The following is a 16,291-nucleotide window of genomic DNA, read 5'->3' as shown; positions in this document are numbered from 1 at the left end:
ACACCCTCTGTGTGTGTGTGTATGTATCTCTCTGTCTGCCTGTCTATCTACCAATCTACACACACACATACACATAACATATATTCACACACAGATAGAGATGTAGATTCTGTTCTTTTGTGAATGTAAACTTTCCCCTCAAAGAAACCCTGTATTAAACAAAGACTTTGTCTCTTATCATTTTCCAGTGGCAAGGTCTTTACGGGGGATTATACCATTAGGACTTCACTCTCTTCAATGGCTTAATCTATTGACAGCTTCATATCACAGTTCTATCCTTCATACCATGGATCCATTCATACCATGGGTTTGAGGGATAGGAGCCTTATTATAAAGTTAAGCTTCCTCTTGTGTCCATTTGTCAGTCTGCCCATCAATCTTTTTGCTTCTTACCTTCCATGAGCTGAACAACTTGGCAGCTCAACTCCACCTGGCCTTCCCCATCATAATGTTTGGTCTTGCCCCGAGCCCAGTGACAATGGGCTTCAGGAAGCCTGAAGTCCCTAGCCAAACTACCTCTTCCTTCTCTTAAGATTATGTTCTCAGGCACAAAGAGGAGTAACACAGATTTAGATATGGTGGTACGGATGGAGATAGATATTGAAGGTGGGTCTCATACTAAATTTGCATCGACTTCTCAGACTGGAAGTATAGGAAGATGCCTTAGGATAAAAGGAAGAATGACATTGGTACCACAGAGAACCTAGTAGCTACACTATAGGTGTCAATGAAATTTTAAACCTGCTAATACCTAGATTATTAATAAAAAAAATTCCAAAGGCAGATGTGTATTTTAAACCCTGTACATTTTCCCATTTTTTGCTTGTTTATATAATATAGATCCAGTTCTTCCCAAACTCAAGTCACGAATAAAATCTTTGTGGTCTGTATGCAATGAGGGTCATTTAGGAAATGCATCTTTCCTGCTCTGATTGGCTCTCCTTCACTGACATTTCCTGTCTTTACCTGAGATCCTTATCAATTCTTTTATCAGTTCTCTTCAAGCAAAGTGAGTAGCACTGAGACCTTTGTCTGTCCCTGATTAGGTTTTAAGCTTCTGTTGGAAGACTTGGTCATTTCAATCCTCTTTATTTTGCTGCTGTGATTATCTTCCCATTTGATGTGTTGAAACAGAAACAAAACAGAACATGTTTGTTTTCTAGAATAGGCTTCAATATTATCCTCTAAGAGGAAAGATGAACTGTGCTTAACATTTGAGCCACTAGCAGATTACAACTGTAAGAAAAAAAATGTAACATATGCATTGTTATCTGTTAGTGGCTCCCACATACAAGACTGAACTCAGTGAAGGGACTTCATTATCTTGACATGAATCAATTTCCATCCCTAAGCAGAAGAATATCTTTTTGTTTTGTCTATCTCTCTCTGTAACCCTCTCGCATGTTCCCTCTCTCTCTCTCTCTCTGTACATATGTATATGAGTATCTTGCATTGGCTCTCTCTTACTCTCTCTCTCTCTCTCTGATGACTGGATTTCATGTCTGTGTCACCATCTTGTCACCTGGTCCTAAGGTTCGGTCCCTACTTGGTGCACCAGGCAATCTCTGCACTTTGTTCTGATAAGATCTCCATTTTGTTATGACAGGATCTCTAAGAAATCGACCAATCCCATATTAATAGGGCAACAATGTGGCATTGCCATTGTCATTTGTGTTGGTCTCAGTTCTGAGAATTTTCTTTGGAAAAGATCAAAACAGAAAAGAAAGTACCAACACTTGGCTCCCATATGTTATCTCTGAAAAGAAAGGGGTAACCTATGCTACCTTTTCCAGTTTCATCCATCTGCAATTTGCAAGTTCTAGTTGAAATAATTTGATCGGAAAAGCGTGGAGGTCAAGTGATCTACAGAAGAGAGGTGGGTTTTTATTTCTTTCAAAGGAAACATTTTTCTATATGGTTCCAAACAAGTTGCCATCTATTTTAGCATATATTTTATCTATTTTAGCATATCTATTTTACTATATCTACTTTAGCATACTTGTCAGGGCCAAATGCAGAATATGGGAAGGCAAATAGGAGTTCAGAAGAATCTGTTGCAGCTCTTATAAATGTTTCCTTTGCCTGTTATTAACAAAATTTTATAGCCTACATTTTAGTATGATAAAGCACATATTAATACTGTAGTGTAGAAGAAATTAAAATGTTTTCAATGAATCACCTTATTTGGTAACATTATTTCTTTCTTTTCTCCCTCCATCCCTCCCTCCCTCCTTCCCTCTCTTCTTTCCTTTGTTCCCTCTCTCCTTCCCTCAGTCTACCTTTCCCTCCTTTGCTCTCCTTTCTTTCCTTCTTCCAAACCTCCTTTTATCCTCCTCCCTTTCCCTCTTTCTTTCTTTTTTTTTTTAAATTGTGCCTGTCTTGGAGTTTGAACTCAAAGCCTTTCACTGTCATTTGGACTTCTTGCTCAAAGTTTGGTGCATTACCACTTGAACACCACTCCATTTTTGGCTTTTTGTTAGTTATTTGGATAAAAGAGTCGTATGGAGTTTGCTGCCCAGTCTGGCTTTGAATCATGATCCTCAAATCTCTGCCTCCTGAGTAGCTCAGATAGGATTGCAGGCATGAGCCACTGGTACCTGAAATCTTTGAGTGATCCACAGGAACATAAATCTGGATTTTGTGTTGGATTTGGAAACTTAGCTGGTATTTTTTTTCAAGTGACTTAATGAACTCTTTTGAAGTTTTGTGTCTTCAGACGCAACATGGAAAATACTGATATATGACTCAGGTTTTCAGAGTGCTTTGAGGTAAGCCAATATGTACAAATTCAGGTAAACAGTAAGTGATCATAACAATGATTCCTTTCATTCATATCAGAACTTAATTTGGTACTATTACGAAGTGCTACTTTTCCAACTATATAGATGACAATATATTTAGCCTGAATTTTAGAGCCTGTACCAGAAAAACAAACAACAGCAATAAAACAAAATCATGACAAACAAATGGGTTAAACACATTCTTAAGAGAAATACATAGCGCGTCCTAGAGACTATGGTGTTCAGAGTCCCATAGTCCCATGGACAAACCCAGGCTCATGAACACTGGTGGACATTGTGCTGACCATTCTCTTCATACTCCTATCTTCCTCCACTCCATGCAACAGCCAGAAAGTACAACTTGAAGTCATCTCCCTTTCCCTTCAGGCTAAATCCTCACTTTGAAATCCATGAGGATCCAGATTGCTGTCCAGGCTCCTTACCTATCCTCCTCACCTTCCACTTGCTGTCCAGGCTCCTTTCCTTTCCTCCTCACCTTCCACTTCTCTTCTGCAGCTACTCTGACATCTCCTGCTTCCTCCACAGTGAGCTCTGTGTCACTCCATCTCGATTGCAGAATTAGTGAACCTGTGGATATTTCTAACCTACAATCTTTCTAATTGTATTCTCTAGTTATTAGTATTGGCCTTTTTTGTCTCATTTGCTTATATTATTTCATCTTAATACAACAAATTGGACCCTGTAATTCATTAGATAGCTGATTAATGTCTTGATTAATATTCTGATTAGTCACAATAAATTTTATTTTTAATAAATTACATATATAATTTTAATAAATTATATAATTTTAATAAATTATATATGTACACACACACACACACACACACACACACACACACACACATATATAGCCAGTCCTGGGGCTTGAACTTAAGGCCCAAGCAATGTCCCTGGCTTCTTTTTGCTCAAGGCTAGTATTCTACCACTTGATCCACAGTGCCACTTTTGGCTTTTTCTACATATGTGATGCTGAGGAATTGAACCCAGGGCTTCATGTATGTGAGGCAAGCACTCTACCACTAGGCCATATTCCCAGCCCCAAGATCAAGTGATATTTTATATATGCTGTCTCAAGAGTCAAATATCAGGGATGTTTAAAACACAAAGCACAAACTTGTGAAAGTCACTTCCTTGGTAAGTGCACCAAAATTTAGAAATTTTTGCCTAAAGTAGGCTATAGGTTACCACACCAAACTCATGTTTTCTTCCCTTCGGCTGCCACTAAATAACAGTTTAGAATCCTCAAAGTATATTAAATTTTACACAGCTTACTTCACAGGCAAAAATTGTGAACATAACTCTTTTTCAATAGATAAAAATCTAATAGTAAACTACCCAAAAGGATAGATAATTTATATGGCTTCTTTCAGCAAAAGAAAGCAATAAAAGTATGACTTATGAAAACTAGACTACATAGAGAAATTAAAAGAAATGAGACCCTGGGAGCCAACAAAACAGCACTAAATATCATGAGAAAGACAGGAAACACAGCAACTTGAAATTTCTGTGATTAAACATGCCTTTACAAATGTAGGGAATAAATACTTCCGACAAAAATTCTTAATTGGAAAGCATATATGATTTGTAAAATTAATATATAAATAAAATAAGTATCTCAAGCTATCTGAACAAGAACTTTAAAAGTAGGCTAATATTTTTCTTTCCAAATAGGAAGGAAAATCACATCATCTAAAATATTGGATGGTTGACAGACTACCGAAGTGGGATGCATTGCAGCTTTCTCTCAGTATTTAATTTATCAGATTCAAGTTCTGTAAGGCACTTATTTCAGAAGCAGACTTTATTTTTTATACTCTTGCCCTTCATAGAACAAGTTATATTACATTTGAGATTCTGAGGATATCAATTTAAACATGTTGACATGCCTTCACATACCACAAATAATTTTCTTTGAGTAAGAGTAATTTGGTCATTCCTCTATTGCTGTAGCTTTATTCTAAACAGCTGCGTTCATGTGGAACGAAGTAACTTATTTCGGTACCTTTTATAAAGTCAATTAATAATCATTAATGGTAATACTGTGAGAATGATAACTACAAAGAGTGTCAAAATCACTACTTGGAAGTCAATTCAATCTTTAAATTTTGCGGTAACAATAGAGATATATCACAAGTCATATATTACACTCTTGGTAAAAGTTGCAAGAAACAATAATAAATTGTATATTTGGTAGCTAATGACATGGTACAAACAAATATTTATCAAAATAAAGATATATCTGCTCCCTAGGCATATCAACACTTTAGCATAAGTATCTAAGGAACTATAATGCCTCTGGTGAACAATGGAGGGAAAGGCTCTTAAAATAAAGAATAACATTTTAAATGCATAGCTATTACAGCCTCATTTGATATTCATTTCAACTCAATGACAATAATGAATACACTTCGTGTTCCAACAGATGTCACAAGTACTTCTACAGAAGTTCCAATATAATTCAGTCTTAGTTAAGAATGACTAAATGGATATTTAAAATCAAATGCTACCACGAAGGAGGAAAAATCCAATTACAGCCAACATTAGCTCCTTACAACAACAAATGAAGGGTTTTTATGAAATTGTCTTCTCTCTTATTCTGACTGGTACATCACTATGCAAGGAACTGCATGCCCATTCATTTCCCCTGTGTCACTTTTCTTCCCATCAGTGAGCCGCAAGACAGAAACTACTGTTCCAAAGGGCGGGCTGGAATTCACTTTATAATATGTGAATAATGTTCTGTCAAGGGGATTAAGAATGCTACCAAACTTACGTATATTTGCAGAAGTGGGTAATTACAGTATCCTTTTATTTATTTTAGTGAGTCAGGCAAGCCCTGATACTTTTCTTAATCTCTTTCCATAAGATTCCAACAGAGGAGGAACCCCCACCCCCTCCCTCCCCATGACATGAACCGTATTGATCCATTATGGCAAAATTAACCATGGACCTTCATTGAAAGCAACTATTTCTGGCCCCATGAGTGTCCTATCCAAGCCTTGTTGAAGACCATGGAATCAGAATGTTGACAAAGGAATCTGAAACCTGGCATGCTCAGTCCTGCTTACAAATGAATCGCCTGAGGGTGGAGAAGGCGACGTTTAAAGCTATTGAGCATTCGTGTCATTCAAAGCATAGTTAATAAGAACAGATGCTATAGGAGAGAAAGAGTTGATCCATGAACTTTGTCCAACACATGCAAAAAGCATAGGATAAACTTGCTTTCAAAGTATCATGTAAGCATAACCATAATCAATAGATGCCTGGAAGTGCACTCCCTGATTTTCTAGAAACGCAAAGGAAGCAATGCATTTACTGAAAAGACTAAAATGAATAAGTGAATTCCTGTGGATCTTAGTCTAGCAGTTCAACCCTGGAAAGGGCTCCTGGAGTTTGAAGAGGAGTGTGTTGACCCAGTACTAGAAAATGTAGCTAACATAATGCTTCCAAAGCTGTTTCTCCTATAAGTTATAAGTTGAGTCATAGAGTAAAAGGCAATCCATAGACATTTACTTTAGAAGCTAATGGAAGGAGAAAAACAAAGCTGAAGATACCAAGATGTCTTGGGTGGTAGGGTCAGGAAGTTCTCCTCACTACTCCCGCACCCCAGCTCTGGAGACAAACTGAACTGCTATTTGTGACCAGAGCCTCAGTAAGAGCACTCAGTCACGAAACAGAGGAAGACTAGCAGATGAAAAACATAAACTCATGAATGGATCTTCCTAACGGAACAGGCCTGACTCCTGTAAGCCCGGGGACAGGAACTGCTGAAAAATCCGTGAGAAGTGAGGGCCAATAGAAGCACCTGCTAGACTGTGGGGATCTTCCGAGGTTCTGCCTTGAGAAGTCTATCATACTGGACCTCAAAGAGCTGCTTTCCAGTCCAATAAGATCATCAGCCTTTGGAAATCCGTAGCGTGTACCCACTCAAGCCTGCCAAACACAATTCCACAGCCTGGGAAACCGAGCTATAGGAATTTATTTCCTTACAGTTCTGGAAGAGGAAGGACTGAGATTGAGGTGTTAGGGATTTTGTTTCTGGTGAGAGTTCTCTTCCCGACTTGCAAATGGACCCATGATGTTCAGTGTCTTCAGAGGTCAGAGACAGAATTTTCATTCTGTTCTTTTAAAGCCACCCAGGCGATTGGCAATGAGCACCTTCCCATCGTTGCTTTACTCGTGACTTCTTAAAATACAGTCACTTTTAGGATTTGGGTTCCAGCACAGGAATGTGGGGAAACACAATTCAGAGTCTTCCTCAGACTCACAATCCTAACCCAAATCCTGAGCACGGGGCCCAGCCACTGATGTCTTCTTAATCCTGATAGACTAGTCACTAAAGTGTTACAGTGTGAGAAGCACTGGCCTCAGGATGAGGCCTGGGCTCCCAGAAGAGTGCTGAGATGCTTCCCAGCCTACGCGGTCTCACCCGCTCCAACCTGGGACTTCTCACCAGGACCCAAAGGCTCATTTCCGTTATCTATCCTGCCTTCCACATAATTTCTCATTATCTGACACCAGCCTGGAACTGCCCTTCTGCGTCTTTCATGACACATTACCTCAAGCTGCTAACCACAGTCATCTCTTCCTCCAAATAAGACAACCTCTAATTTTCTCAACCAACACATTCCAAGTTTTACAAGCTTTCTTTTCTTAGAGTTCATAGGACTCATTGTAAATAGAGCACAGGGCTTTGAGGGTGAGAATCACTCACGACCTCATGGTATTATATACTATTTTGTGTCTCACTTCCCACAGTAAGCCACTCCCAACCACTGGTGTGGCCATTAGAAAGCCCATGGACCAAGCATCACACAGTGTCCCTTTCAACATGGCTTATTTTTTTTAAAAATCAATATCTCATTTACTACTTGTGTCCTTAAATGTGTCAAGCTCTATAAGGGCATAATGTATTACCACATTAAATTCCCACAGTCCTCCTAAAGCAGGCATTCGGATTGCAGTTTGCCTAAATAAATAGATAGATAGGTAGATAAATAAGTAAATAAGTAAATAAATAAATAAATAAATAAATAAGAAAGACACAAGAAACGGAGTCTTAACTATTGGAGACCATGTTACAACATGGATATCATAGCCATTGATAACTGTGCAGCATAGAAATTGCTGAGAGGACTTTAAGTATTCTCTCCATAGAAAGGCAAGCGAGGCATATACTAATCAGCATGTATCCATCTCATGAAGTCTACGTGGTCCAAACAAGTGACACATAAACATGCACATTTTTATTTATCAGTTAAGATAAATTAAGAGTTTATTTAACTCTTCCCAAGCCACATATCTAAAAATATCAAGAGTGCAAATCACAATCATACGCCCTTGAGTCATAACTCATGGTTATTTATCATATGTGCTGTTGTAGAACAGGGTACATAGTTTTCTGATCACATATTGGATATAAAATCCAAGACTTCCAGAACACATGGGGCTTTCTTGTGGTAAAGTAATTACTAGTATATCATTCTATATACTCTATGCCCCAAGAGAGTCATGTGCACACATATGCATGTGCAAAACCATACACACACCACACACACACACACACACACACACAAGCATTACTAAAAGTAGGATATCATGAAGAAAATTCAGGCTAGACTTCTTCAATAAAACAGATACTATTAAGTGACTTTAGACAACAAAGGCGTCTAAATTCCATCAGTGTTCTGTAGGCTGTTTACTGGCAGAAGCCTTCAGAACTCTTTCGTCTTCACATTAAAGGTACCTACCTGCAGAACTCAAAGGGGATGACTCGCAAGGTCTCAAGGAGCTCTGACAAACTACCCAGAGCAGCTACTGGTCATAAAGGAGGAGACACATTCACATACACATACAGGCACATGAACTTGAAACTCCTATGAAATTAAAATAACGGAGTTTCTTTAAAAAACAAAACAAAACAAAACAACAACATACACAACAAAAACAACCACATATTCTTTACTTTGTTTTCCAGAACACCAGCCAAGCGATTATACCTTACTTATTTACAGCTGTCTGCACATTAAAGACTAGACTGCAAGATAATAAACTCCACCTATTGGATTGTTTAGGCAATTCCAAACACCAGCTGTGATCGTAATTAAAAGTAACATTGCATGCTCAGCCTACCTGGTGTGTTCAACAACCTGGACATCTTGCAGAAGTAGGAGACGTACTGTTCGCAGTATTCAGCGCTGCTGGTGATAGCCCCAATCTGGTCCATGGAGGCACTGTACAGGAGCTGTGTCACTGAGTACTTTTCTGGGTTGTAGCCCACCACTGTCGTCTGCATCTGCAAGTCGTGAGACACGATGGTCCACACTTTGTCCTCTGTGGGGAGAAAAACGAGCAGGACAGTGGCCCATTAGTATGCAAACACTTCTGCAGATGCGCTGTGCGCTCACCGGCTATTCTCACTGCACTGACATAGAAGAGTTCAGGAGAACAAGCTTCAGAGCATTCCTGTTTCCTCAGGCTTGTGATTTGCGTATAAGAACAAAGTAGAGAGGCGGTACTTAATGAAAAATAAATGAAAGATACCTCTCGGAATAAACAAAAAAAAAATGAGCTTGTGTATCTGGCTGGTGTCTTGGTATTAAAGGTGAGGCCCATGATGTTATGACTTCATCTAGACCTCGTAAGCCACCAGTCAGCTTCTGCTAAAATAGTGGCTGCTTCTTCCTCAGTGGACTGGGGTCCCCTAGGCCACCGAGAGCTTCCTACCTGCCGTGTGTTCTAGTCAGAACGCGCATCTTCATCCCCGTTCACTAATACTCTTCTCACACTAACCTTTCAAGCAAAATGAGACACTGCATCTGGTATTGAAATGCTCTATAAATGTGGAATGCATCAAGAGTGGTCTTACCTTGTTGTGAGAAATGTAGAAGTTATAAGATAAAATTAAGACTCAATGGCTGGGAATGTGGCTTAGTGACAGAGTGCTTGCCTAGCATGCTTGAAGCCCCGGGTTCAATTCCTCAGCACCACATGTACAGAAAAAAAATAATAAAAGCAAGAAGTGACACTGTGGCTCAAGTGGTAGAGTGCTAGCCTTGAGCAAAAAGAAGCTCAGGGACAGTACTCGAGCCCTGAGTTCAAGCCCCAGGATGGGCAAAAAAATTAATTAATCCATTAATGAAGATTCAATAGGTTTACTGCCAAATACTAAATATTCATTATCAAACACCATTTCCTATAAGAAGAAAGCTAGGATCCCTAAACAAGTGATCAACTCCAGGCCTAGAGAAGTATGTGACTCACGAGGAGCCAGGGATATGTGCGTCATTGCTGATCGTTCCACAACCTCATGAGAAAGAAGGGACAGTTGTGGACATCAGTAAGATTTTCCAACAATTGCTGGAAACACATCACATAAGTTTAATCCACACATTTGCTACATAAACTTTTATACATTTTTTTTTTTTTTTGGCCAGTCCTGGGCCTTGGACTCAGGGCCTGAGCACTGTCCCTGGCTTCTTTCCGCTCAAGGCTAGCACTCTGCCATTTGAGCCACAGCGCCACTTCTGGCCGTTTTCTATATATGTGGTGCTGGGGAATCGAACCTAGGGCCTCGTGTATCCGAGGCAGGCACTCTTGCCACTAGGCTATATCCCCAGCCCTTTATACATTTTTTTAAAGGGGGAAATCTGGAGCTCCCTTCTACTTCCTACATGGAGAAGAGAATGACTTTCCTATATTTTCCCATACCCCCTATTTCCACCTTATCCTGTTACACTAAGATAAACCATTTATTTGCAAAGGAAAAGAAAATAAACCTCATTGCAAATACAAAAATGTGGAAGATATTGGGTAACACTTTCAATTTTAATATTGGTAAGTGCAGGTAATCAAACATTTAGTAGAGCTTTTCTTGCAAGTGTAGTTAAGAATTCCCCTTTTAGAAATATTTTAGCTAACAGAAGACTAATAGCCTCTCACCAGTTCATACCTTGTAAGTTAGTGGGGTCTAAGTAATGATGAACATATGCCACTGACACCAAGGAGAAAGTAGAGTCCAAATGCCTCTGCTGGGAGCCACCCGCTGATGGTCCATGTAAAGTAGGGCTACCAAAAATCAAGCATGGCTTTGGCCACTCAGAGACCTAACTGCTGATTGCCAGGAAATACAGGGTGGGGCTGTTACCTGATACTCAGAGGAGATAATCTATACCATGAATGCCAAGCACAACTCTACAGACCAATGTAGTTTTCCAACGGATAGGTTGTCAAAGAAGAGGAGAGTATAGGAGGAAGTAAGCATGTATGTTTGACTGTGTGTGTGTGTGTGTGTGTGTGTGTGTGTGAGAGAGAGAGAGAGAGAGAGAGAGAGAGAGAGAGAGAGAGAGAAAGAGAGAGAGAGGAGAGTTTTAATTTTAGACATTTTCTGAATACTGTCTCCTTCATTTCAGTAAAGGACTCCATTCTTCCAGATGCCCAGAACAAAAATCTAGGAGACATCGATAACTCCTCTCCTGTTTGTGCCCTCCTTGCCCAAGCTGCCAGGGAATTTCATCTCTTCTAGGTTCCCTGGGTTTTCTGTTTCTTGTCTCTTCTAGGTTCCATGGCTTTACTGTTCTCCTCATCCAGAGGTTCTGAAAACCGACTGGATGTCCAAAACTACTGAAGGTGCACAACCCATCTGATGCATGCTGTCTAGTATCCTATTCCTGCATCGTTTTGAGAAAGCTCATTTATAAATTAGGCAAAGAGGTTAACAATGACAATAATCAAACAGAACAAGAAGAGTACTAAGTAAACATGTCTGGAATCACCATTTGTGTGCTCGGGGTCTACTGCTCAGCCAAAGAGGAGTTCCTTGAGCACAGCTGCTCCAATACTACTACAGCCAGTAAGCAACCAGCGTGTGGCAACACATGTGGGTGCCCTGGACATGAGGATTGCTCCCCCAGAAGGACAGAACAGCGGGGCCCACGATTTCATCTCACTACTCAGAACAGCAGGTGATTGAAAACATAGGAATTGTTTCCTTGCAGAACTTCCCATTGTCCACTTTTGGATCTCAGTTATCTGTTGATAACTGAAGCTTGTGGAAAGCAAAACCGCAAAAAAAGGGAGGACTACTGTGGTCAGACACGGAGCACTGATTCTCTCAACCCCACGGTGGCTGCTCTGATCAAAGCTGCCATTGCCTCTGGCTGCATTGTCACCAGGGCCCTTGCCTGCCTACCACCCTGTCACCTTCACGAACCCCGCACAGAACGCAGGCAGGTGGGCAGGCGGGTAGGCGGGTAGGGAGGCAGGTGGGCAGAAGCTAGCATGAAAGATGGGGAAAGGGCGAAGGGAGCCACACACAGTGAGATCTCAATGGCTTTGAGAGACATTGCTATAATTAAGACTTCCCACATAGGAGAGGGAATCGCTGGCTCACAGGCAATCCCAATAAGTAATACCAAATAAATACCAAAGCTCATGCTGTTCTTCTCATGTTTTCTCTCTTGAAAGTATTCTGAAGCTGTTTTTGCCTGACATCTCCACCTCCATTTTGTTGTCACTGTGGGTTCCCAGGAAGACAAGATTGACCAAGAGCATCTTCATGACCAAGGCCGGAAACACAAAGCCTTGCAGGACAGATCACCCCCAAAGGAGGATAACTACCCTAGAGCCAAAGAAATCACCTCATGGAAGCCAGAGCGCTCCCCTCCAGTAACGACGGTTGTGACTTCTCCACAATCTGGGAGAACCAAGCTAATACTAAAGACCAAAAAGGTCCCACCTGTACCCAGGACTCTGAGCCACAACACATACCTTTATCTGCTACCCATAATTCTTCTGAGATTTAAATTGAACACTTGGATTTATATTTAGAAGATGGCCGAGGAGGACCCAAAAGTGTCAACTGTCCATGGTATCCTACCATGCAAATCTGCTTCCTCAGCCACACTGACTATGTTCAAGTCTTGACTGACTCCTTCTCATGCTGTGTTTGGGGTTTTTTAGCCCCCCTGCACTCCCCCGACCTGAAGGAGAAATGGGGGAAGGCACACCCCAACCAGAAGAGCCAAGAAAGGAAAGGGTCGGCAGACCACTCCCACCCAGCCCTGCCTCACTAGAGGACAATCAGATGGCCTGGGATCAAGTCAGCGCAAGATCTCGTTTATTGGGGAAGTACGTGCCAATAATATAAGGCCCAGGAGCCAATCAGGTCTAAGATCGGCAGGAAGGGGAGGGTGTAAGGGCGGAAGAGCCGGGGGCATCACAACCCACAAGAACCACCTCCGGGTTATAACCAGACACTTGTCGCAGCTGCGTGTTGTTGTTAGACGCCGCCATCTTAGCCACACGTGGCCCCAAGACTGAGAAACAGGCAGGGCCAGCTAGTTGACTTCCAGGTGTGCCCCACAATGCTGGACACCAAGATCCAGGGTATTAGCTGTCCTGACTTTTCACAGCCTGGGTGAATAGTTTCAGATGTTATGATTCAAAAATGCCCTGTGGTAAAAGACTGGTTCAAAGCCACCTCCTCAGAACAGCTATCGCCCTTGCACCGGCACCTTCTTAACTCTGTCTCACATTTCCTTCTGCCCTCCAAACTCCTCTGGCTGTGTGACTGGCATCCTTTTTTTTTTTTTTTTCAAATTTTTATTATCAAACTGATGTACAGAGAGGTTACAGTTTCATACGTTAGGCATTGGATACATTTCTTGTACTGTTTGTTACCTTGTCCCTCATACCCACCTCCCTCCTCCCCCTTTCCCTTTCCCCCCCTGAGGTGTTCAGTTCACTTACTCCAAACAGTATTGCAAGTATTGCTTTTGTAGTTGTTTGTCTTTTTTTACCCTGTGTCTCTCAATTTCAGTATTCCCTTTCAATTTCCTAGTTCTAATACCAGTATACATGGTTTCCAATATACTCAGATAAGATTACAGAGATAGTGTAGGTACAACCACAGGAAGGTGATACAAGAACATCATCAATAATAGAAGCTACAGATACACATGGCACGTTGAAAGTAGTTACAACTGTGATATAACAATCGTTTCCATAACATGGAGTTCATTTCACTTAGCATCACCTTATGTGATCATAAGGGTATAGCTATTGGGTTCTTGGGATCCTCTGCTGTGACTTGCCTATACCTGTACTAATTATACCCAATAAGGGAGACCATAGAGTCCATGTTTCTTTGGGTCTGGCTCACTTCACTTAATATAATTTTTTCCAAATCAGGAGTGCTTGCCTCGTGACTGGCATCCTTACATTGGGAATTTTCTTGGAAAACTCTGGTTTGCTTTTCTGGGACACGGTGATCTGATTGGTTATGGCGCCCCCTACGGGAGAGCATTTCATGGGAAAATTACTGAGCTTTCCTTTAGCTCCTTCCAAACCACACAGGAGCTGACGAACTATTACAGTGATTCTGTCACTTTCTGAGGTAACTCCAATAACTAACTGATTGCCATTTATATGCCAGCCCTTGGATTTCTTTCATATAATTAAAGATCTATTAATTAAACTATGCCTCTGGCATAGGATTCTCAGATATCTGACACTGCTTCCTAGACTTTTCCTTTCACAAGTTAGTACCTAGAGCCATGTTTTCTAGCAGCACACAGAACCTTCTTTTTATAACTCACGCTAGATCAGCATTTTAACTTAACCATTTCTTTGTTAGGTCATAAGACTTTTGCCAATATGCACAGAATACTATTTTACTAGTGTGTTTGTCAGCTTTGTGTTACAGTCACAAATACTCGAGACCTTCAGTTCATGCAGGGGAAAGGTTTATTTTTGTTTGTTTGTTTGTTTGCTTACAGCTTTGGAGCTCTCAGGCCATGATCAATTAGTGTCATTGCTTTGGGCCTATGGGGACAAGAAGAGCTGACTGGTGTCTCTTGGCTTCCTTCCATGGATTTCCTCACCCCTACTGATCTGCTCTCCACTGCTGCCCACTAGTGTGGACGGGACCAAGGCGTCAACACCCAGGCCTTTGAAAGGCACTGGAGATCCAAACCAAGCCCCTGGCATTCACTTAAGCCATGGGGGACAAGAAAAGGGCCAGCAGTTTATGGTCTCCGTATGACACAGTGTTAATAACTTTAAAACCATGTATCCATCTGTGAAGGCTGATGCTCCGGTTTTGTTTTAGTGATTTCTTGGCCCTGAATTCTTATTCCATCCATTCCACATTTGAGGACCCTAAATTCTTATTCTACTCTGCACATTTCAGGACCATACCCCAGTGTATGTCTCTTTTGCATTGTTTTGTTACATTGCAAAGACATCCATTCACTACTACTGAGTAGCTGCTTTCAGACAGGTAGGGATTGGAGCAGTAGATAGTACAGAAGGATTATACATTTTTAGAGCTTACATTCTGGCATTCCAGTGAGAAAACAAATACAGAGAAGTAACATATACACAAATGCACCTATGGGTACATGTGCACATATAGTTATTTAACTAGTTAGCTAGCTTGCAATTCATAGTGGCAAGGGGAAAATCTAAATCAAGGAAGGGAATGGCAGGTTGTAGGTATAAAGATTACCTTTTTAATACATCAGAAACCTTGGGAGACTTTACCTGGAAGGTGACATTTGCATAAGTAAGATAAATAAAAGCCCTGTGAATATCTGGGCAGATTATTCTAGAAAGAAATTTCAAATGCAAATGTTTTAATTTTGGAACATTCCTATTTCTGACACAATTCAGATATAACAAAGAAGTCAGCAAGAAAGAGAGGGAGGAGGAGAGGAATCAAGACCAGCAATGAAAAGATGTGAGTAGGGTATGACCAGTAGAGTCTTAGAAGTCACTAGAAGGGGATGTGGCTTAAGCTCAAAGACAGAAGGGAGGCTCTGGGTGTTGGAAGAGTTTGAGCCGAAGAGAAGTTTGTCCTAACTCGCTTATCAGGTTACTTGCTTACTTCATTAAAGTTGTACTTCAGAAAGGTATGAAAAATGTTTGAAAAAGGTATATATATATACACATATATACACTACATATACATATGTGTATTATACCCACATAAATATATAGAGAGATATTTATAAAGAAACTTATCTTTTAAAATTCATTTCATGTTTTGACAATTTCTATGGTAACTATGAGCATGTATAGGAGAGAATTTGTAAGCCTTAATTAGATGGCATAAGACAATTACTGTGGATGCACATTGCAAATTATTTTCTAATGTTAGTATATTGCATATTGCGGCAGCCCCCCTAGATCCATTAAACCCGGAGGGAAGTAGGTAGTAGCAACTGTCTGGTACCCAGCATGTCCAAGAGAGGAATGGTGATACCATCCAGATTTTTTTTCCACTTCAAAAAGTTCAGAATCTTTTCCCTACCATAGTTATATGTTCACATAGTGAGTATTTTTAGATTTTTGTGGCATGAAAGGAACAAAAAATACTGTGTGTGCCCAATCCTAAATTTCTGAGTTCCATTTTCATCCACACGTGCTTTTCAAATGCTGAGTTTGGCTTCCTGGGTTAGGAAAATGGCTGAGAACCGATCTTTCCACGT

The 16,291-nt window shown here is 40.7% G+C and overlaps 1 protein-coding gene across 1 annotated transcript in view; it reads right to left on the bottom strand.

The window, feature by feature from the left end:
- Cntnap2 (contactin associated protein 2) overlaps positions 1–16,291 on the bottom strand; it is a 1,597,185-nt gene that overhangs the window by 542,738 nt on the left and 1,038,156 nt on the right. The window contains exon 13 of the mRNA XM_048340407.1: positions 8,934–9,134. Within this exon, the coding sequence (XP_048196364.1) occupies positions 8,934–9,134 (201 nt within the window). The remainder of the gene's footprint in view (positions 1–8,933; positions 9,135–16,291) is intronic.

The sequence above is a fragment of the Perognathus longimembris genome, chromosome 2 (assembly GCF_023159225.1).
Source record: "Perognathus longimembris pacificus isolate PPM17 chromosome 2, ASM2315922v1, whole genome shotgun sequence".
Lineage (NCBI taxonomy): Eukaryota > Metazoa > Chordata > Mammalia > Rodentia > Heteromyidae > Perognathus > Perognathus longimembris.
The sequence above is the reverse complement of the archived record's forward strand: the minus strand, read 5'-3'. Positions and strand labels throughout refer to the sequence as shown.